Below are 23,266 nucleotides of genomic sequence, written 5' to 3'. Positions count from 1 at the left end.
GGAGATGGAAGATGAATCTATATGTTGTTTGAGAGAATAAACTAAATGCATATGACATTGTCCTTCTACACTGCTGGTGTTAAATGAACAGTGTGTTTGTGAAGTCATGATGATCTCTTTGCAGGCTGTCAGGCTGTCTAGTCACAGAGGAAGTCTGTGCTTCTCTGGTCTCAGCTCTGACGTCAATCCCCTCACACCTGAGAGAGCTGGATCTGAGTAACAATGACCTGAAGGATTCAGGAGTGAAGCTGCTCTCTGCTGGACTGGGGAATCCCCACTGTAAACTGGAGACTCTGAGGTCAGTATTCCTGTAGTTGGTCAACAAGTGATGACTGTTCACCAGATCCACATGTGTTTACCAGACACACATAGTCCACAACATATGTGTTTGGACAGTGAAGATTACAGTTTTACATTTGGTGTTATGCTCCAGCATTTTGGGTTTGAGATATAATGTTTCATATTAGTTGACAATACGGAAGGTCACCTTTTATTTTAGGTTAATGGTGACAGGTTAGTATGTTATGTTGTATCCTCTGTTATTGGTAATGGTGAGAGGTTAGCATGTTTTGTTGTAGCCTCTGTTATTGGTAATGGTGAGAGGTTAGCATGTTTTGTTGTAGCCTCTGTTATTGGTAATGGTGAGAGGTTAGCATGTTTTGTTGTAGTCTCTGTTATTGGTAATGGTGAGAGGTTAGCATGTTTTGTTGTAGTCTCTGTTATTGGTAATGGTGAGAGGTTAGCATGTTTTGTTGTAGCCTCTGTTATTGGTAATGGTGAGAGGTTAGCATGTTTTGTTGTAGTCTCTGTTATTGGTAATGGTGAGAGGTTAGCATGTTTTGTTGTAGCCTCTGTTATTGGTAATGGTGAGAGGTTAGCATGTTTTGTTGTAGCCTCTGTTATTGGTAATGGTGAGAGGTTAGCATGTTTTGTTGTAGCCTCTGTTATTGGTAATGGTGAGAGGTTAGCATGTTTTGTTGTAGTCTCTGTTATTGGTAACGGTGAGAGGTTAGCATGTTTTGTTGTAGTCTCTGTTATTGGTAATGGTGAGAGGTTAGCATGTTTTGTTGTAGTCTCTGTTATTGGTAATGGTGAGAGGTTAGCATGTTTTGTTGTAGCCTCTGTTATTGGTAATGGTGAGAGGTTTGCATGTTTTGTTGTAGCCTCTGTTATTGGTAATGGTGAGAGGTTTGCATGTTTTGTTGTAGCCTCTGTTATTGGTAATGGTGAGAGGTTAGCATGTTTTGTTGTAGTCTCTGTTATTGGTAATGGTTAGAGGTTAGCATGTTTTGTTGTAGTCTCTGTTATTGGTAATGGTGAGAGATTAGCATGTTTTGTTGTATCCTCTGTTATTGGTAATGGTGAGAGGTTAGTATGTTTTGTTGTTGTCTCTGTTATTGGTAATGGTGAGAGGTTAGCATGTTTTGTTGTAGCCTCTGTTATTGGTAATGGTGAGAGGTTAGTATGTTTTGTTGTTGTCTCTGTTATTGGTAATGGTGAGAGGTTAGCATGTTTTGTTGTAGTCTCTGTTATTGGTAATGGTGAGAGGTTAGCATGTTTTGTTGTAGCCTCTGTTATTGGTAATGGTGAGAGGTTAGCATGTTTTGTTGTAGTCTCTGTTATTGGTAATGGTGAGAGGTTAGCAACAATTTTAATATTGGGCCAAACATAACCAAATACTATACTTTTGACTACTTTAATACACTATAAGTGAATTGGTCAGAATACTTATGACTTCTTCAAATAGGGGGACTAGATACATAAAGTGCTTTCATTTCTAAATGGTGAAACAGATATGTATTAAAATATCCTCAAATAAAAGGTGACATTATATACTGTCACCTCATATGAAACATTTGATCTCAAATCCAAAATGTTGGAGTACAGAGCCACATGTAAAATGTTAGCTTCACTGTCATTATAGATATGGTGTGGACTGTATACTCAATACAATCTAAATCTGATACCTCACTGTCTGTCTTTTGACTGATACTGCTTTTTAAACTGGTCTGGTCAGTCTACTATAATATTTGTACTATACATTTTTCTATCTGCAGGCAATACTTGGATAATTTGTCATTTCTAATAATGATACTTTCATTTATGAATAGATATGGCAGGTTTCAGGACACTGATGTATCTGAATATGTTAAAACAATATACTGCCACTTTTTTCAGCACCAAAGAATATCAGTGTGATTTTAATATGATTTGACTCTTTGCAGGCTGTCAGGCTGTCTAGTCACAGAGGAAGGCTGTGCTTCTCTGGCCTCAGCTCTGAGGTCAAACCCCTCACACCTGAGAGAGCTGGACCTGAGCTACAATCACCCAGGAGACTCAGGAGTCAGACTCCTCTCTGCTGGACTGGAGGATCCACACTGCAGCCTGGAGAAACTCAAGTATGTAGAGGGTTTATGTCAATGTTCATATCAGACATGTTTGACTTATCAGGCTAGTTAAGACAAACATTCTGACCACCAACTGGACAAAGTTTTATGCTGTGTGTGTGTGTGTGTGTGTGTTTGTGTGTTAGTTGAAGAGTATCACTCAATGACTGTCTGTTCTTCTGCTTACCGCTACAGTGTGGAACATGGTGGAGAAAACAGAATGAAACCTGGGCTTAGAAAATGTGAGTGTTGACTGCTGTTAAGAATATGACTAAGAATAAGTCTTAATTCAAGTTAAGTCAAAGTCAAAGACCACCATCATTACTTACTTGGTCATATTAAATATCAGCTATAGTTCTATAGAAGCAGAAATCAGGGACACCAAAGTTTACAAAGAGTTGCTTTGACAATGTGTGTGTGTGTGTGTGTGTGTGTGTGTGTGTGTGTGTGTGTGTGTGTAATTAATGTGAATAAGTGTGTTTTATATTACCATACAGTATAACATATGATCATTCAACAAGTCTCAAGTTACCTTAACTTCTCCTTTTGATACCTAGAAACATCTACATTAAATGAATTAGTGAAAAGTGAGTTAACATTCTAATGTGAATGATGATGATTTCTAATATTGTGTCTGGTTTCATCCATCAGATGTCTGTGATCTCACACTGGACCTAAACACAGTAAACAGACTCCTCTCTCTGTCTGAGGAGAACAGAAAGGTGACATGTAGGAGAGAGGAGCAGCCGTATCCTGATCACCCAGAGAGATTTGAGGACTGTGGACAGGTGCTGTGTAGAGAGGGTCTGACTGGGCGCTGTTACTGGGAGGCAGAGTGGATTGGGAGTGGGGCTGTTATAGGAGTGACATATAAAGGAATCAGCAGGAGAGGAAGGGGTAGGGACTGTTGGCTTGGATACAATGACAAGTCCTGGAGTCTGTTCTGCTCTGACAACAGTTACTCTGCTTGTCACAATAATAATACCACTATCACAGATGTCCCCCTCTCCAGCTCCCACAGAGTAGGAGTGTATCTGGACTGGCCAGCCGGCACTCTGTCCTTCTATAGAGCCTCCTCTGACACACTGACCCACCTGATCACATTCACCTCCACATTCACTGAGCCCCTCTATCCAGGGTTTAGGCTTTGGGGTGATGGTGACTCAGCGTCCCTGTAAATAATAACCTGACACAAACACACACACACACACACAAACTGGGCACACACACAGGTCACACACACTGGACACACACTAACACACACAAACACACACTGGACACACACACACACTGGACACACACACACGTCTTCCTATAATTGTTCACCATGTTTATAAGACTATAACAATATCAAAGTTCTATCTAAATCAGTTTCTGGATCACAGATTCTAGAACAGCTTCTATCCCAGTTCTATCTGCCTGTTAAATCAGTTTCTGGACCACAGGTTCTAGAACAGCTTCTATCCCAGTTCTATCTGCCTGTTAAATCAGTTGCTGGATCCCATGTCCTAGAACACCTTCTATCCCAGTTCTATCTGTCTTTTGAATCAGTTTCTGGACCACAGGTTCTAGAACATCTTCTATCCCAGTTCTATCTGCCTGTTAAATCAGTTTCTGGACCGCGGGTTCTAGAACAGCTTCCATCCCAGTTCTATCTGCCTGTTAAATCAGTTTCTGGACCACAGGTTCTAGAACAGCTTCTATCCCAGTTCTATCTGCCTGTTAAATCAGTTTCTGGACCACAGGTTCTAGAACAGCTTCTATCCCAGTTCTATCTGCCTGTTAAATCAGTTTCTGGACCACAGGTTCTAGAACAGCTTCTATCCCAGTTCTATCTGCCTGTTAAATCATCAACCTAAACTGTTTTCATCAGACTATTAGAACATGACTGAAACTTGTTTTATACTGTTTTAGATGTATCCTCTGTTTAAACATTTAAGCTCTTACAATAACACTGTTAAAATACCAATGTGATCATTTGTTGTGTGTCTTTCATGTTGAATAACAAGTTGTACAATTATATATGGACATACGCTCCATAGTTGTACAAGTATACATGAATATATTGTACTTTTCACAATAAAACGTACTTGAAGACAAGAAAAAGCCTTTTTAATTGTGAAAACAGTTTCGTTATTGATTTTACGTTGCCTCTGCCAGTCGCAGGTTGACGTTTGTCACGAATCTTGACCTGGAGGCAGAACTGTCCGATTTCCTCTAGATATGCCAGGTACAGAGTCAAAATTGGCTATATCGTAAACATTTGAGGAATTTTTTGTTTGTTCTATGGTCTAAATTTCAAAAACAAAAATGTAAATGTAATGTCTAGTTAACTAGACAAGTCAGGATTAGCATTGCGGTTATAGTTGAGGTTAGGATTAATATCGGATTTTATTACTTTGTTCCTGTGCCAGCTAGTGACCACTTTGCTGAACTGCCTCCAGAACAAGATTCATGACAATAAATACCAACCTGCCTCCCAGTCATCCCCTCCTTATCTTTACAAGGCTGCAGAACATGCAAGCTAGTGATGTGGGGGTTCTCTCATAACCCTCAGTCCCCAGGTGGGTAGATGGCAGGTTGTATAAAGAGAAGGTAGTGATGTGGGGGTTCTCTCATAACCCTCAGTCCCCAGGTGGGTAGATGGCAGGTTGTATAAAGAGAAGCTAGTGATGTGGGGGTTCTCTCATAACCCTCAGTCCCCAGGTGGGTAGATGGCAGGTTGAATAAAGAGAAGCTAGTGATGTGGGGGTTCTCTCATAACCCTCAGTCCCCAGGTGGGTAGATGGCAGGTTGTATAAAGAGAAGCTAGTGATGTGGGGGTTCTCTCATAACCCTCAGTCCCCAGGTGGGTAGATGGCAGGTTGTATAAAGAGAAGCTAGTGATGTGGGGGTTCTCTCATAACCCTCAGTCCCCAGGTGGGTAGATGGCAGGTTGAATAAAGAGAAGCTAGTGATGTGGGGGTTCTCTCATAACCCTCAGTCCCCAGGTGGGTAGATGGCAGGTTGTATAAAGAGAAGCTAGTGATGTGGGGGTTCTCTCATAACCCTCAGTCCCCAGGTGGGTAGATGGCAGGTTGTATAAAGAGAAGCTAGTGATGTGGGGGTTGTAAAATTATTGTGCAATTTACACTGAGTGTACAAAACATTATGAACACCTGCTCTTTCCATGACAAACTAACCAGGTGAATCCAGGTGAAAGCTATGATACCTTATTGATGTCACTTGCAGATGAAGGGGACAGGACAGGTTAAAGAAGGATTTTTAAGCCCGGAGACAATTGAGACATGGATTGTGTCTGTGTGTCATGCAGAGGGTGAATGAGCAAGACAAAAGATTTAAGTACCTTTGAACGAGGTATGGTAGTAGGTGCCTTTGAACGAGGTATGGTAGTAGGTGCCTTTGAACGAGGTATGGTAGTAGGTGCCTTTGAACGAGGTATGGTGGTAGGTGCCTTTGAACAGGGTATGGTAGTAGGTGCCTTTGAACAGGGTATGGTAGTAGGTGCCTTTGAACGGGGTATGGTAGTAGGTGCCTTTGAACGAGGTATGGTAGTAGGTGCCTTTGAACGAGGTATGGTAGTAGGTGCCTTTGAACAGGGTATGGTAGTAGGTGCCTTTGAACGGGGTATGGTAGTAGGTGCCTTTGAACAGGGTATGGTAGTAGGTGCCTTTGAACGAGGTATGGTAGTAGGTGCCTTTGAACGGGGGGGTATGGTAGTAGGTGCCTTTTAACGAGGTATGGTAGTAGGTGCCTTTGAACGAGGTATGGTAGTAGGTGCCTTTGAACGAGGTATGGTAGTAGGTGCCTTTGAACAGGGTATGGTAGTAGGTGCCTTTGAACGGGGTATGGTAGTAGGTGCCTTTGAACGGGGTATGGTAGTAGGTGCCTTTGAACGAGGTATGGTAGTAGGTGCCTTTGAACGAGGTATGGTAGTAGGTGCCTTTGAACAGGGTATGGTAGTAGGTGCCTTTGAACGGGGTATGGTAGTAGGTGTCTTTGAACGAGGTATGGTTGTAGGTGCCTTTGAACGAGGTATGGTAGTAGGTGCCTTTGAACGAGGTATGGTAGTAGGTGCCTTTGAATGAGGTATGGTAGTAGGTGCCTTTGAACGAGGTATGGTAGTAGGTGCCTTTGAACAGGGTATGGTAGTAGGTGCCTTTGAACGGGGTATGGTAGTAGGTGCCTTTGAACGAGGTATGGTAGTAGGTGCCTTTGAACGAGGTATGGTAGTAGGTGCCTTTGAACGAGGTATGGTAGTAGGTGCCTTTGAATGAGGTATGGCAGTAGGTGCCTTTGAACGAGGTATGGTAGTAGGTGCCTTTGAACAGGGTATGGTAGTAGGTGCCTTTGAACGGGGTATGGTAGTAGGTTCCTTTGAACGGGGTATGGTAGTAGGTGCCTTTGAACAGGGTATGGTAGTAGGTGCCTTTGAACGGGGTATGGTAGTAGGTACCTTTGAACGAGGTATGGTAGTAGGTGCCTTTGAACGGGGTATGGTGGTAGGTGCCTTTGAACAGGGTATGGTAGTAGGTGCCTTTGAACAGGGTATGGTAGTAGGTGCCTTTGAACGGGGTATGGTAGTAGGTACCTTTGAACGGGGTATGGTAGTAGGTACCTTTGAACAGGGTATGGTAGTAGGTTCCTTTGAACAGGGTATGGTAGTAGGTGCCTTTGAACGAGGTATGGTAGTAGGTGCCTTTGAACGAGGTATGGTATTAGGTGCCTTTGAACGGGGTATGGTAGTAGGTGCCTTTGAACGAGGTATGGTAGTAGGTGCCTTTGAACGAGGTATGGTAGTAGGTGCCAGGCGCACCGGTTTGTGTCATGAACTGCAACGCTGCTGGGTTTTTCACGCTCATGTTCCACCACCCAAAGGACATCCAGCCAACTGGACAACTGTGGGAAGCATTGGAGTCAACATGGGCCAGCATCCCTGTGGAACGCTTTCAACACCTTGTAGAATCCATTGAGGCTGTTCTGAGGACAAAATGGAGATATTAGGAAATGAGTGGGGGGGGCATAACTCAATGTTAGGAAGGCGTCCTTAATATCTAGTCCACTCAGTGTATAACCTATAGACTATACTGCTCAGTTAGAGTAATATCTAGTCCACTCAGTGTATAACCTATAGACTACACTGCTCAGTTAGAGTAATATCTAGTCCACTCAGTGTATAACCAGTAGGCCACACTGCTCAGTTAGAGTAATATCTAGTCCACTCAGTGTATAACCTGTAGACTACACTGCTCAGTTAGAATAATATCTAGTCCACTCAGTGTATAACCTGTAGACTACACTGCTCAGTTAGAGTAATATCTAGTCCACTCAGTGTATAACCTGTAGGCTACACTGATCATTTAGAGTAATATCTAGTCCACTCAGTGTATAACCTGAAGGCTACACTGCTCAGTTAGAGTAATGTCTAGTCCACTCAGTGTATAACCTGTAGGCTACACTGCTCAGTTAGAGTAATATCTAGTCCACTCAGTGTATAACCTGTAGGCTACACTGCTCAGTTAGAGTAATATCTAGTCCACTCAGTGTGTAACCTGTAGACTACACTGCTCAGTTAGAGTAATATCTAGTCCACTCAGTGTATAACCTATAGGCTACACTGCTCAGTTAGAGTAATATCTAGTCCACTCAGTGTGTAACCTGTAGACTACACTGCTCAGTTAGAGTAATATCTAGTCCACTCAGTGTATAACCTGTAGACTACACTGCTCAGTTAGAGTAATATCTAGTCCACTCAGTGTATAACCTGTAGGCTACACTGCTCAGTTAGAGTCATATCTAGTCCACTCAGTGTATAACCTGTAGACTACACTGCTCAGTTAGAGTAATATCTAGTCCACTCAGTGTATAACCTGTAGACTACACTGCTCAGTTAGAGTAATATCTAGTCCACTCAGTGTATAACCTGTAGACTACACTGCTCAGTTAGAGTAATATCTAGTCCACTCAGTGTATAACCTGTAGACTACACTGCTCAGTTAGAGTAATATCTAGTCCACTCAGTGTATAACCTGTAGACTACACTGCTCAGTTAGAGTAATATCTAGTCCACTCAGTGTATAACCTGTAGACTACACTGCTCAGTTAGTGTAATATCTAGTCCACTCAGTGTATAACCTGTAGACTACACTGCTCAGTTAGAGTAATATCTAGTCCACTCAGTGTATAACCTGTAGGCTACACTGCTCAGTTAGAGGCCGTCTGTTAAGGTGCCTCTTTATCAGCATCATAAAAGCTGATAGTATTTCAACCACATCAAATATGCATCCAAGTCAAACTGAAATCTGATCAGAAACATGTTGGGTCTTTTACAGTGAAGATTGGCCACTAGATTATTACCAGTTTATATTAATAACTAAAACTTTTTCATTTTAATATTCTGTCATAAAGAGCACATTCAAATTAATAACTAAAATAAATTAATGGTTTACTTATCTCAAAAGGTTAAATGAAAAAACGACTATGATAAGTGCCTATTAAGTTCCAAATAAAGTAACGATTGACAATAACAGGGTTTGATATTAAATCATGTATAAATCCCTTGTGACTGTCAGACCCTGATCTGTTTCACCTGTCTTTGTGTTTGTCTCCACCCCCTCCAGGTGTTGCCCATCTTCCCCATTATCCCCTGGGTATTTATACCTGTGTTCTCTGTTTGTCTCCACCCCCTCCAGGTGTCGCCCATCTTCCCCATTATCCCCTGGGTATTTATACCTGTGTTCTCTGTTTGTCTCCACCCCCTCCAGGTGTCGCCCATCTTCCCCATTATCCCCTGGGTACTTATACCTGTGTTCTCTGTTTGTCTCCACCACCTCCAGGTGTCGCCCGTCTTCCCCATTATCCCCAGTGTATTTATACCTGTGTTCTCTGTTTGTCTCCACCCCCTCCAGGTGTCGCCCATCTTCCCCATTATCCCCTGTGTATTTATACCTGTGTTCTCTGTTTGTCTCCACCCCCCTCCAGGTGTCGCCCATCTTCCCCATTATCCCCTGTGTATTTATACCTGTGTTCTCTGTTTGTCTCCACCCCCTCCAGGTGTCGCCCATCTTCCCCATTATCCCCAGTGTATTTATACCTGTGTTCTCTGTTTGTCTGTTGCCAGTTGGTCAACCAGCGTTTTTGTCTCAGCTCCTGCTTTTCCCCAGTCTCTCTTTTCTCGCCCTCCTGGTTTTGACCCTTGCCTGTCCTGACTGAGCCCACCTGCCTGACCACTCTGCCTGACCCTGAGCCTACCGACCTGTACCTTTGCCCCACCTCTGGATTATTGACCTCTGCCTACCCTGAGCCTGCCTGCTGTCCAGTACCGTTGCCCAACCTCTGGTTTACTGACCCCTCCCTACCCTGAGCCTGCCTGCTGTCCAGTACCGTTGCCCAACCTCTGGTTTACTGACCCCTCCCTACCCTGAGCCTGCCTGCTGTCCAGTACCGTTGCCCAACCTCTGGTTTACTGACCCCTCCCTACCCTGAGCCTGCCTGCTGTCCAGTACCGTTGCCCAACCTCTGGTTTATTGACCCCTGCCTACCCTGAGCCTGCCTGCTGTCCAGTACCGTTGCCCAACCTCTGGTTTACTGACCCCTGCCTGCCTTGACTTGCCTATTGCCTGCCCCTGTTGGATTATTAAACCATTGTTAATTCGACGTTGTCTGCATCTGGGTCTTCCTGTTGTGTGCAACAGGAAGTGGCAATGGAATGCAAATTAAATTCCTAAAACATGTCTATCCTTTTTATCTCTGGGTAACAGAGTTGACATGTTATGCTGGAAACACTCAGTTTTCCACCACAAAACTAAACAATGCAGAAACTGAGCAGAACCAGCCAGCGAGCTCAACTAGGACCTGGATGTTGGAGTTAGTACCTGCATGTTGGAGTTAGTACCTCACGAGCTCATGTTGGAGCTTGGACCTGTCACGTTCCTGACCTGTTTTCTGTTGTTTTTGTATGTGTTTAGTCGGTCAGGGCGTGAGTTGGGGTGGGCATTCTATGTTATGTGTATCTATGTTGGTTAATGGGTTGCCTGATATGGTTCTCAATTAGAGGCAGGTGGTTTACGTTTCCTCTGATTGAGAACCATATTAAGGTAGGTTGTTTCACATTGTTTGTTGTGGGTGGTTGTCTCCTGTGTTTGTATGTTCGTACCACACGGGACTGTATCGTTCGTTCGTTTGTTTGTAGTCTGTACCTGTTCGTGCGTTCTTCGTTGTATGTAAGTTCTCAAGTCCAGGTCTGTCTACGTCGTTTTGTTGTTTTGTAGTTTGTTTAAGAGTTTTTCGTCTTCGTCTGTTTTGTAAATAAATTTCATTATGTCTAACTACCACGCTGCATATTGGTCCTCTGATCCTTCTCGCCTCTCCTCGTCTGAGGAGGAGGACGAAGTAGACGTTCGTTACAAGAACCAGATACCGAGCTCAACTAGGACCTGCATGTTGGAGTTAGTACCTGCATGTTGGAGTTAGTACCTGCATGTTGGAGTTAGTACCTGCATGTTGGAGTTAGTACCTGCATGTTGGAGTTAGTACCTGCATGTTGGAGCTAGGACCTGCATGTTGGAGCTAGGACCTGCATGTTGGAGTTAGTACCTGCATGTTGGAACTAGGACCTGCATGTTGGAGTTAGTACCTGCATGTTGGAGTTAGTACCTGCATGTTGGAGTTAGTACCTGCATGTTGGAGTTAGTACCTGCATGTTGGAGTTAGGACCTGCATGTTGGAGTTAGTACCTGCATGTTGGAGCTAGGACCTGCATGTTGGAGTTAGTACCTGCATGTTGGAGTTAGTACCTGCATGTTGGATCTAGGACCTGCATGTTGGAGTTAGTACCTGCATGTTGGAGATAGTACCTGCATGTTGGAGCTAGGACCTGCATGTTGGAGCTGGGACCTGCATGTTGGAGTTAGTACCTGCATGTTGGAGCTTGGACCTGCATGTTGGAGCTTGGACCTGCATGTTGGAGTTAGTACCTGCATGTTGGAGCTAGTACCTGGATGTTGGAGTTAGTACCTGCATGTTGGAGCTAGGACCTGCATGTTGGAGCTAGGACCTGCATGTTGGAGTTAGTACCTGCATGTTGGAGTTAGGACCTGCATGTCTACAAATCTTTTCGTATTTTACAACTCTTCCATTCACCTGTGTGAACTTCAATTTCATCCCATGCTAACCTTTTACTGGCTGCTTCATGCTAACCTTTTACTGGCTGCTTCATGCTAGCCTTTTACTGGCTGCTTCATGCTAGCCTTTTACTGGCTGCGGAGACCCTTTTCTGTTTGTATTGTGTTGTGCAGCAGGTTTTTTATGTCTTTACATGCTCTGTTTTTGAGAGCTCTGACCCTTTACATAACAGGCAATTCTCTTTTCCGGAACCTTCTTTAGTGCTTTAAATGTTCCCAAACCCTGATGCTCTCTCACAGCTGCTCATCTGCTCATCTTCCACACCCCTGAGATGAGTATGACGTTTCTTTACATCTTCTGTAAGGGGAATGATGTCATCGTTGTTCCACTCAGCTGGTTTAAGAGTATTACGTGTTCCAGCTTGGTATAGAGTACAGTATATACATATGAGATGAGTAATGTAGGGTATGGTAACATTATAGCTGGTTTAAGAGTATTACGTGTTCCAGCTTGGTATAGAGTACAGTATATACATATGAGATGAGTAATGTAGGGTATGGTAACATTATAGCTGGTTTAAGAGTATTACGTGTTCCAGCTTGGTATAGAGTACAGTATGTACATATGAGATGAGTAATGTAGGGTATGTAAACATTATAGCTGGTTTAAGAGTATTACGTGTTCCAGCTTGGTATAGAGTACAGTATGTACATATGAGATGAGTAATGTAGGGTATTTTAACATTATAGCTGGTTTAAGAGTATTACGTGTTCCAGCTTGGTATAGAGTACAGTATATACATATGAGATGAGTAATGTAGGGTAACATTATAGCTGGTTTAACAGTATATACATATGAGATGAGTAATGTAGGGTATGGTAACATTATAGCTGGTTTAACAGTATATACATATGAGATGAGTAATGTAGGGTAACATTATAGCTGGTTTAACAGTATATACATATGAGATGAGTAATGTAGGGTATGGTAACATTATAGCTGGTTTAACAGTATATACATATGAGATGAGTAATGTAGGGTATGGTAACATTATAGCTGGTTTAACAGTATATACATATGAGATGAGTAATGTAGGGTAACATTATAGCTGGTTTAACAGTATATACATATGAGATGAGTAATGTAGGGTATGGTAACATTATAGCTGGTTTAACAGTATATACATATGAGATGAGTAATGTAGGGTAACATTATAGCTGGTTTAACAGTATATACATATGAGATGAGTAATGTATGGTAACATTATAGCTGGTTTAACAGTATATACATATGAGATGAGTAATGTAGGGTAACATTATAGCTGGTTTCAGAGTATTACACCTCTTCATACACACGTGTTCCAGATTGTCTCCAGTAACTCAGTGAATTGTTCTGCTTCTTCTCTGTGTCTTTCAACTCTTTCATCAGGCTTTCACCCACTAGTCCTCCTACAGCTGTTATAACAGCAGGTGTCATGATAATATCTTTCACCCACTAGTCCTCCTGCAGCTGTTATAACAGCAGGTGTCATGATAATATCTTTCACCCCACTAGTCCTCCTGCAGCTGTTATAACAGCAGGTGTCATGATAATATCTTTCACCCACTAGTCCTCCTGCAGCTGTTATAACAGCAGGTGTCATGATAATATCTTCCACCCCACTAGTCCTCCTGCAGCTGTTATACCAGCAGGTGTCATGATAATATCTTTCACCCACTAGTCCTCCTGCAGCTGTTATAACAGCAGGTGTCATGATAATATCTTTCACCCCACTAGTCCTCCTGCAGCTGTTATAACAGCAGGTGTCATGATAATATCTTTCACCCACTAGTCCTCCTGCAGCTGTTATAACAGCAGGTGTCATGATAATATCTTTCACCCACTAGTCCTCCTGCAGCTGTTATAACAGCAGGTGTCATGATAATATCTTTCACCCACTAGTCCTCCTGCAGCTGTTATAACAGCAGGTGTCATGATAATATCTTTCACCCACTAGTCCTCCTGCAGCTGTTATAACAGCAGGTGTCTAGATAATATATTTCACCCCACTAGTCCTCCTGCAGCTGTTATAACAGCAGGTGTCATGATAATATATTTCACCCACTAGTCCTCCTGCAGCTGTTATAACAGCAGGTGTCATGATAATATCTTTCACCCACTAGTCCTCCTGCAGCTGTTATAACAGCAGGTGTCATGATAATATCTTTCACCCACTAGTCCTCCTGCAGCTGTTATAACATCAGGTGTCATGATAATATCTTTCACCCACTAGTCCTCCTGCAGCTGTTATAACAGCAGGTGTCATGATAATATCTTTCACCCACTAGTCCTCCTGCAGCTGTTATAACCGCAGGTGTCATGATAATATCTTTCACCCACTAGTCCTCCTGCAGCTGTTATAACAGCAGGTGTCATGATAATATCTTTCACCCACTAGTCCTCCTACAGCTGTTTTAAGGGAATATCCTATTTTCCATTCCAGGGAAGGTGTTTTGTATTCACTTGTATCACTTAAGTACTGGGGAAACATCTACTTAGGCTTATTAAACAGGGACATGTCCGTTTGTAGGCCTCTGTGAGACAGGCAATTAGTGGTGTTTCCTACATCCACAGTCCCTGAGTTGCAGATACAAACAGGGGGAGTTATTGTGGGTTTTAATCCTGTCAACACATCTCCTTTATCATTTAGGGCTTTACACTACCAGTCAGATACTCTCCCCATTGTACTTTTACAGGTCCTATGCATTTAATCAGCTGGGAATTGTTACCTGGTTGTACGCTAGGAACCTTCTCCTACCTTGGCCATTTAGTCTCAATGTGCCCACCCTTCTTAAATTCTTTACCTGCATCTGAACTATTACCTGTTGTCTGATTGGATAATCCACCTTCCCATGCTGCCATGCTGCTTCCTTCCCCCTAGTGACCAACATCAGAATAGTATTATTGTTGTTAATCCACCTTCCCATGCTGCTTCCTTCCCCCTAGTGACCAACATCAGAATAGTATTATTGTTGTTAATCCACATTCCCATGCTGCTTCCTTCCCCCTAGTGACCAACATCAGAATAGTATTATTGTTGTTAATCCACCTTCCCATGCTGCTTCCTTCCCCCTAGTGACCAACATCAGAATAGTATTATTGTTGTTAATCCACCTTCCCATGCTGCTTCCTTCCCCCTAGTGACCAACATCAGAATAGTATTATTGTTGTTAATCCACCTTCCCATGCTGCTTCCTTCCCCCTAGTGACCAACATCAGAATAGTATTATTGTTGTTAATCCACCTTCCCATGCTGCTTCCTTCCCCCTAGTGACCAACATCAGAATAGTATTATTGTTGTTAATCCACCTTCCCATGCTGCTTCCTTCCCCCTAGTGACCAACATCAGAATAGTATTATTGTTGTTAATCCACCTTCCCATGCTGCTTCCTTCCCCCTAGTGAACAACATCAGAATAGTATTATTGTTGTTAATCCACCTTCCCATGCTGCTTCATTCCCCCTAGTGACCAACATCAGAATAGTATTATTGTTGTTAATCCACCTTCCCATGCTGCTTCCTTCCCCCGAGTGACCAACATCAGAATAGTATTATTGTTGTTAATCCACCTTCCCATGTTGCTTCCTTCCCCCTAGTGACCAACATCAGAATAGTATTATTGTTGTTAATCCACCTTCCCATGCTGCTTCCTTCCCCCTAGTGATCAACATCAGAATAGTATTATTGTTGTTAATCCACCTTCCCATGCTGCTTCCTTCCCCCTAGTGACCAACATCAGAATAGTATTATTGTTGTTAATCCACCTTCCCATGCTGCTTCCTTCCCCCTAGTGACCAACATCAGAATAGTATTATTGTTGTTAATCCACCTTCCCATGCTGCTTCCTTCCCCCAATTGACCAACATCAGAATAGTATTATTGTTGTTAATCCACCTTCCCATGCTGCTTCCTTCCCCCTAGTGACCAACATCAGAATAGTATTATTGCTGTTTCTTTGTCGAACCCTGGTATTGTTCCTTTGCATAAAATGGAGTAATTAACATCCAAAATCATTCTTTTAAATCAGTACTACGTGTCTTTCCCACAGAAAGGCTGTGGAGGTGGGTTTGTGGAAAATCATTGCCCGTGTGCCAGATGTGTTCCCCTTCCCCTGTAATACTATGTATGTCACTGCTTTCATCCATTTATTATTCTCCACATCCCCGTCCACAAAGGGAACGGGTAGATTTGGAGAGCAACAAATACCCTGCATGTGTGTGTGTATGATGGTTTCCTCGACATCTGATGATTCTTCAGCTTCTGTGGCTGAACCCTCTGTTGGTTCTTCTGGCCTTTGACCTCGGCCTTCTTCCTCCTTCAGATGTTCCCGGGGCCCAGCTCTCCTTCCCTCCAGTCGCTCATCCATGGCTTCCACTCTGGGAGATGCTTGCAGTGGGAGAGATGATGCTAACCGGACCTCTCCACTACCCGCAGGCTAGAACAGACCCATCTGTCGTGGTTGGTTCCATTTTCGCTTGTGGACCCTGAGTTTCACCCATTCTCCAACGTTTATGGGTAGCTCGTCAGGGTCTTCACCTGGGATTGGTTCTGCTGCTTTCCTAGTGTGAGAGTGGAGAAAACTTACAACAGAAGTTACTTCCTTCATGTACTCAAGATGGTCACACTATATCTCAGTTATGTCTATCTATCGGTCAGTCATAGGTCTCACCCCTGGGGTGTTCATTGGTCGTCTTGTTCCTTCCCTGGTTGCAGTGGAGTTCCCTAGTCTATATTATATAACAAACGATACATTATCTGTTTTACGTGCTGATTAAAATTTTCAAACATTCTCCTCCTCCTCCATTCTCCTCTCATATCCCCCTTTGACGAATGGCTCACTCCATGAGCCAATCGACAAATATTAAAGATCATTGTTGTTGGTACACAGAGCATGCCATACAAAAGATATAGCAACAAGCCAGACCGAGGACAGAGAGCCTCTCTCCTAGCAACAAGCCAGACCGAGGACAGAGAGCCTCTCTCCTAGCAACAATCCAGACCGAGGACAGAGAGCCTCTCTCCTAGCAACAAGCCAGACCGAGGACAGAGAGCCTCTCTCCTAGCAACAAGCCAGACCGAGGACAGAGAGCCTCTCTCCTAGCAACAAGCCAGACCGAGGACAGAGAGCCTCTCTCCTAGCAACAAGCCAGGCCGAGGACAGAGAGACTCTCTCCTAGCAACAAGCCAGACCGAGGACAGAGAGCCTCTCTCCTAGCAACAAGCCAGACCGAGGAGAGAGAGCCTCTCTCCTAGCAACAAGCCAGACCGAGGACAGAGAGCCTCTCTCCTAGCAACAAGCCAGACCGAGGACAGAGAGCCTCTCTCCTAGCAACAAGCCAGACCGAGGACAGAGAGCCTCTCTCCTAGCAACAAGCCAGGCCGAGGACAGAGAGACTCTCTCCTAGCAACAAGCCAGACCGAGGACAGAGAGCCTCTCTCCTAGCAACAAGCCAGGCCGAGGACAGAGAGACTCTCTCCTAGCAACAAGCCAGACCGAGGACAGAGAGCCTCTCTCCTAGCAACAAGCCAGACCGAGGACAGAGAGCCTCTCTCCTAGCAACAAGCCAGACCGAGGACAGAGAGCCTCTCTCCTAGCAACAAGCCAGGCCGAGGACAGAGAGACTCTCTCCTAGCAACAAGCCAGACCGAGGACAGAGAGCCTCTCTCCTAGCAACAAGCCAGGCCGAGGACAGAGAGACTCTCACCTAGCAACAAGCCAGACCGAGGACAGAGAGCCTCTCTCCTAGCAACAAGCCAGACCGAGGACAGAGAGCCTCTCTCCTAGCAACAAGCCAGACCGAGGACAGAGAGCCTCTCTCCTAGCAACAAGCCAGACCGAGGACAGAGAGCCTCTCTCCTAGCAACAAGCCAGACCGAGGACAGAGAGCCTCTCTCCCTCCACACCTGGTGATTGAGAATATCAGCCTGCTGCTGTTTCTCAATATCAGTAGTTTCAGACGACACAAACGACTAAATAAAATGCATGTGTGTGACAAAGGGAAACAGCCAATTTGGCCGCCTCATCAGCTATGCTGTTACCAATTCTAGCATTATCACACCAACCCACGTGTGCCTCAACCTTAACAATAGCTTCAATCAACTGTTCAACAAAAGGTCTGTTTTTAATAGGTGTGCCTGTGGTATTAGTAAACTCTCTTGCTCTCCAAATCCTACACCATGACAAACAAACCCCAATAACATATGCTGAGTCAGAGTAGCCAGTAAAGGCCTTCCCTTCCCCCAATTCACAAGCTGTGATCAGAGATAATAAATCTGCCTGTTGTGCTGATAAATGGTCTGGTAGGGGCCGTACAACCTCAATATCACCTCCCACATCTACTACAGCCGATCCTACATGTTTCTACCCTGTGTTTGATCTATATAGGCAGATCCATCAACGAACAGCATCATGTCAGAGTCAAGCAGAGGTTCTTCAAACAAGTCTTAGTCCGGTACACATTCCTGTCCAGATGTCCCTGTTATTGATACTGATGATTTGCTCAGGGAAGCTCTCCAATAACTTGTCCAGGTTTACCTAAACAGGAACAGTGAGCTTTAGTGTCCAATATAAATGGTAGGTCATGTCCTTAACATTAAGAGTAACCATTGGCTCTTCTCTGCCATCATTTAATTCATACTGGAGCAGGGGAGTCGGGCACCTTCATTGTTGATTCTGAGGGAAATTAAAACCGTTGGTGTTCTGATTTCCCATCTGCCATGGCTGTCCTCCATCATTATCTTGGCCGATTGGTACTGTGGCTGAGTTTCCTCTTCCAGACACAAAGTTTCCTCTTCCCCTGTTGTAACCTCTTCCTCTTCCAGACACAAAGTTTCCTCTTCCCCTGTTGTAACCTCTTCCTCTTCCAGACACAAAGTTTCCTCTTCCCCTGTTGTAACCTCTTCCTCTTCCAGACACAAAGTTTCCTCTTCCCCTGTTGTAACCTCTTCCTCTTCCAGACACAAAGTTTCCTCTTCCCCTGTTGTAACCTCTTCCTCTTCCATTTCCCCCACAATGCAAACTCACATGCCCAACTGCCCACAGGTCCAGCATTGAGTGTTGTTCCATTCACAAAGGGCTCTGGCGGGCCCACGTCCTCTCCCAGTCCATGGTTGTGGGTCACCATAATGTTGAGTGGTGAAAAGCACATACCCTTCAGGCACCAGGTTCACAGGTGTGACAGATATGACTGTGGGGGAGCTGCAGGCTGTGGTTGTGGTGAGCCTGTAGAAACAACTTGAGCAGATGTCTGGATCCTCCAGTCTGGTCCTTTTTGTAGAGTGAGTTGGGGTGGTGAGGGAAACTCCCTCCAGTCTGGTCCTTTTTGTAGAGTGAGTTGGGGTGGTGAGGGAAACTCCCTCCAGGAACTGTGCCTCCTTTTTCTTCCAGCACCATCATCCCCATCACAGTTTCTGAGACAAGGGCACTCGTCATCTCCTTCTTTTTGTTCATTTTTCTTGTCTGAATTATCTCCTTGACTAAATCCAACCTAGTCTTGTTGAATGAACCAGCTATTGGATATCTACTTTCTCCTGCCATCTCTGTCCAGACATGCCATTTCTTAAAAGTGACTGTAAATTCCACAGCAGGAAACTTCTTTTGCATATATTCAACAGGCGTGACAGGCTTCATTGCTCCCATCTCCTCATCCTGGTTTGACTGTGCCATGGTGCTCCGGCTTTTTATTTAGATAGTCTGCGTGTAATGTGTTTTTCTAGCCTCTATAGGGTTATCCTAAAGTGGGTGTAATATGTAGGAATATGCCTATATAAATCCTCCTCTATCTTCTTTCAGTGTGTGTTCAATAACAGTGGGTGATACTGTAATCCTAATTCTACTCCCACTTGATCCAGGTTATAGTAAATGGTTCTACTTATACTCAAATATATTTCACACACGGGCCTCAGAGAGACAACCGCATGGTAAACTTCAATTCCTAATGTTTTATCTTAAGGGTGTAGAGTAATAGTTATATGTTGTACACCAGTGCCCCCTGGTGGTGATAGGATCACAAAATAACTTTTTTATTGTCTACAGAACGTCTGTATAATTCTCTTACTGATATACTAAGGGGTTGTACATTTCCAATACTGTCCTATGGTAGGAAATTGTCACTAACAAATACATTCAACCTTTTATTAGAATAACGTCTGTCCTACTCCTAACTTTGTATTCCACTATTGGGCCATTACCCAATAACTCCCGCCATAATCCACAGCCAAACAAACAATGAAACATACAACACACCATTCATAACCAACTCAACTCAGTCATTGGGTACCTCTTCAAAATAAACACTACAAATATCAAAATAACTTAGTCATATAGTAAAAATCAAAATAACTAGTATTTGGTAATTGTAGCTGAATTACCTTTACAAAATAAAATAGATGATTATTATCACTGAATCACCTCTCCTAAAGTAACTAACTAGTATGACAGTAATGGTCTCTTCACATTACAACTCTAAATAAAATAGATGATTATTATCACTGAATCACGTCTCCTAAAGTAACTAACTAGTATGACAGTAATGGTCTCTTCACATTACAACTCTAAATAAAATACATGATTATTATCACTGAATCACCTCTCCTAAAGTAACTAACTAGTATGACAGTAATGGTCTCTTCACATTACAACTCTAAATAAAATAGAAAAGATGAGTATTATAACCACCTCTTCAAAACCAACATAACATTAAGTAATGATCGCTGCATTACCTCCCAATATATAATAGATGATTAACGATGAATCACCTCTTCAAAACCAAAATAACATTAAGTAATGATCGCTGCATTACCTCCCAATATATAATGGATGATTAACGATGAACCACCTCTTCAAAACCAACATAACATTAAGTAATGATCGCTGCATTACCTCCCAATATATAATGGATGATTAACACTGAACCACCTCTTCAAAACCAACATAACATTAAGTAATGATCTCTGCATTACCTCCCAATATATAATGGTTGATTAACACTGAACCACCTCTTCAAAACCAACATAACATTAAGTAATGATCGCTGCATTACCTCCCAATATATAATGTATGATTAACGCTGAACCACCTCTTCAAAACCAACAAAACATTAAGTAATGATCGCTGCATTACCTCCCAATATATAATGGATGATTAACACTGAACCACCTCTTCAAAACCAACATAACATTAAGTAATGATCGCTGCATTACCTCCCAATATATAATGGATGATTAACGATGAACCACCTCTTCAAAACCAACATAACATTAAGTAATGATCGCTGCATTACCTCCCAATATATAATGGATTATTAACGATGAACCACCTCTTCAAAACCAACATAACATTAAGTAATGATCTCTGCATTACCTCCCAATATATAATGGATGATTATCACTGAACCACCTCTTCAAAACCAACATAACATTAAGTAATGATCGCTGCATTACCTCCCAATATATAATGGATGATTAACGATGAACCACCTCTTCAAAACCAACATAACATTAAGTAATGGTCGCTGCATTACCTCCCAATATATAATGGATGATTAACGCTGAACCACCTCTTCAAAACCAACATAACATTAAGTAATGATCGCTGCATTACCTCCCAATATATAATGGATGATTAACGATTAACCACCTCTCCAAAACCAACATAACATTAAGTAATGGTCGCTGCATTACCTCCCAATATATAATGGATGATTAACGCTGAACCACCTCTTCAAAACCAACATAACATTAAGTAATGATCGCTGCATTACCTCCCAATATATAATGGATGATTAACACTGAACCACCTCTCCAAAACCAAAATAACATTAAGTAATGATCGCTGCATTACCTCCCAATATATAATGGATGATTAACGATGAACCACCTCTTCAAAACCAAAATAATATTAAGTAATGATCGCTGCATTACCTCCCAATATATAATGGATGATTAACACTGAACCACCTCTTCAAAACCAAAATAACATAAAGTAATGATCGCTGCATTACCTCCCAATATATAATGGATGATTAATACTGAACAACCTCTTCAAAACCAACACAACATTAAGTAATGATCTCTGCATTACCTCCCAATATATAATGGATGATTAACGATGAACCACCTCTTCAAAACCAACATAACATTAAGTAATGATCGCTGCATTACCTCCCAATATATAATGGATGATTAACGATGAACCACCTCTTCAAAACCAACATAACATTAAGTAATGATCGCTGCATTACCTACCAATATATAATGGATGATAAATACTGAACCACTTCTTCAAAACCAACATAACATTAAGTAATGATCTCTGCATTACCTCCCAATATATAATGGATGATTAACGATTAACCACCTCTCCAAAACCAAAATAACATTAAGTAATGATCGCTGCATTACCTCCCAATATATAATGGATGATTAACGATGAACCACCTCTTCAAAACCAACATAACATTAAGTAATGATCGCTGCATTACCTCCCAATATATAATGGATGATTAACACTGACCACCTCTTCAAAACCAACATAACATGAAGTAATGATCTCTGCATTACCTCCCAATATATAATGGATGATTAACGATGAACCACCTCTTCAAAACCAACATAACATTAATATCCATCCCGGATCCGGGATCCTCCTCATCAAAAAAGCTGACTGGCATAGCCTAGCCTAACGGGACAGGGATATCATATACTATATAGTATATAGTATATGATATATATATAGTCCAATACAGCAAATGAAAGATAAACATCTTGTGAATCCAGCCATCATTTCCGATTTTTAAAAGGTTTTACAGCGAAAACACAATATGTATTTCTATTAGCTTACCACAATAGCCAAACACACAACCGCATATTTTCACCATGTTTCCACCGCATAGGTAGCTTTCACAAAACCGACAAAATAGAGATATAATTAGTCACTAACCAAGAAACAACTTCATCAGATGACAGTCTTATAACATGTTATACAATACATTTATGTTTTGTTCGAAAAATGTGCATATTTGAGGTATAAATCATAGTTTTACATTGCAGCTACCATCACAAATAGCACCGAAGCAGCCAGAATAATTACAGAGAGCAACGTGAAATACATAAACATGGTGTACAGCAAATTAAAGAAACACATCTTGTGAATCCAGCCAATATTTCCATTTTTTTAAAGTGTTTTACAGCGAAAACACAATGTAGAATTATATTAGCTTACCACAATAGCCAAACACACAAACGTATTTATTCACCGCAAAGGTAGCTTTCGCAAAAACCAGCAAAAGATATAAAATTAATCACTAACCTTTGGACAACTTCATCAGATGACAGTCTTATAACATCATGTTATACAATACACTTATGTTTTGTTCGGAAATGTGCACATTTAACGCTGCAATCGTGGTTATACATTGTGAATATGTAGCAACATTTTCCCAGAATGTTCGGAGATATTTTGGACACTCACATAATCTGACCAAAGAACTCATCATAAACTTTACATAAAAATGTGTGGTATGGCAAATGAAAGATACACTGGTTCTTAATGCAACCGCTGTGTTAGATTTTTAAAAATAACTTTACCATAACATACAGCTTGCGTTATTGTGCGACAGCACTCACCAACACGGCTGAGAATAGGAGTCAATATTTTACACAGAAATACGAAATAACTTCATACATTTTTTCTTACTTTTGCTGAGCTTCCATCAGAA

The 23,266-nt window shown here is 42.3% G+C and overlaps 1 protein-coding gene and 1 long non-coding RNA gene across 3 annotated transcripts in view; one reads left to right on the top strand and one right to left on the bottom strand.

Moving 5' to 3' along the window:
• The window catches only part of LOC139539669 (NLR family CARD domain-containing protein 3-like), a 57,843-nt gene that overhangs the window by 13,100 nt on the left and 21,477 nt on the right, over positions 1-23,266 (top strand). Inside the window, exons 8-11 of one of the 2 annotated variants that reach the window (XM_071344026.1) lie at positions 125-298; positions 2,226-2,399; positions 2,583-2,629; positions 3,039-4,498. In XM_071344026.1, the coding sequence (XP_071200127.1) occupies positions 125-298; positions 2,226-2,399; positions 2,583-2,629; positions 3,039-3,565 (922 nt within the window). In that variant the 3' untranslated portion in view covers positions 3,566-4,498. Of the gene's footprint in view, positions 1-124; positions 299-2,225; positions 2,400-2,582; positions 2,630-3,038; positions 4,499-23,266 lie in introns of those variants that run through there. The other variant, XM_071343244.1, reaches the window with a different exon arrangement.
• On the bottom strand, positions 13,830-15,496 carry LOC139570516 (uncharacterized). Its single transcript, XR_011674098.1, has 3 exons — positions 15,444-15,496; positions 14,469-15,378; positions 13,830-14,395 (listed from the first exon to the last, which is right to left on the bottom strand). It is a non-coding gene; the product is annotated as an uncharacterized lncRNA (long non-coding RNA).

This window comes from Salvelinus alpinus, chromosome 1 (assembly GCF_045679555.1).
Source record: "Salvelinus alpinus chromosome 1, SLU_Salpinus.1, whole genome shotgun sequence".
In the NCBI taxonomy this organism is placed as follows: domain Eukaryota; kingdom Metazoa; phylum Chordata; class Actinopteri; order Salmoniformes; family Salmonidae; genus Salvelinus; species Salvelinus alpinus.
This window is presented reverse-complemented; position numbering and strand designations above follow the sequence as displayed.